Genomic DNA, 641 nt, shown 5'->3' with positions numbered 1-641 from the left:
TTCTTGCTGATAACTGTTATTATTTACCTGTAGGCAGTGTCTGTGCATGTCCTGTAGTGGGCGCTCTGGGCCTGCAGTCTGCTGATCTCTCCCTCTCCGGGTCGAGGCCTCCTGTTTGGATCGCCGTGTGCGATAATGCGGGTCTCTGAGCGCTGGCGGATCTCCAGGGCCCTGCGAAGGGCCTTGATTTGCTGCTCCAAACCTTCCACTCGATCAGGCTCACGCTTGTAGTTGACTGTGGCTGGGTTCTGAATGTTTCTGGCCCTCGTGGCATAGTTCAGTGTGTTGAGACTCTCGTCAAAATCTGACGATGACGGGCTGATGCAGGCAATCATTAGTGTTTTTGAATTTCCTCCCAAGGAGTCTTTCAGGATCCTGGAAGAAAAAAAAACCCCAAGTAATTTATCAAATACGCACAAACAAGTTTGTCTATCCTTTTCACAGAACTGTTCCCTCAGGATATAATCAAACATACCTTGTAATTTTTGAGTCCCTGTACGGTATGTGAGAGCCTTTTCTTTTAGGATCCCCCAAGGCTCCAATAACATTTCCCAGAGCCAGAAGTCCACTGTTTATTTGAATGCTCTCCTTCAGTCTCTCTCCAGTGTTTCCTGTCTTTAAGATGCGTTCTGATCCAGCCA

At 47.9% G+C, this 641-nt stretch overlaps 1 protein-coding gene across 1 annotated transcript; it reads right to left on the bottom strand.

Annotated features, from left to right (window-relative positions):
- Nucleotides 1-27: 27 nt before the first annotated feature.
- Nucleotides 28-635, bottom strand: LOC103399563 (kinesin-like protein kif7; the record flags this gene model as incomplete). The annotated part of the gene is made up of 2 exons (XM_008338235.3): nt 476-635; nt 28-375 (listed from the first exon to the last, which is right to left on the bottom strand). A coding segment is annotated over exon 2 (308 nt), but the record flags the coding sequence as incomplete, so codon positions are not given.
- Between the last annotated feature and the right edge of the window lie 6 nt (nt 636-641).

This window comes from Cynoglossus semilaevis, unplaced genomic scaffold (genome assembly GCF_000523025.1).
Source record: "Cynoglossus semilaevis isolate Cse_v1.0 unplaced genomic scaffold, Cse_v1.0 C18944704, whole genome shotgun sequence".
Taxonomy (NCBI): domain Eukaryota; kingdom Metazoa; phylum Chordata; class Actinopteri; order Pleuronectiformes; family Cynoglossidae; genus Cynoglossus; species Cynoglossus semilaevis.
This window is presented reverse-complemented; position numbering and strand designations above follow the sequence as displayed.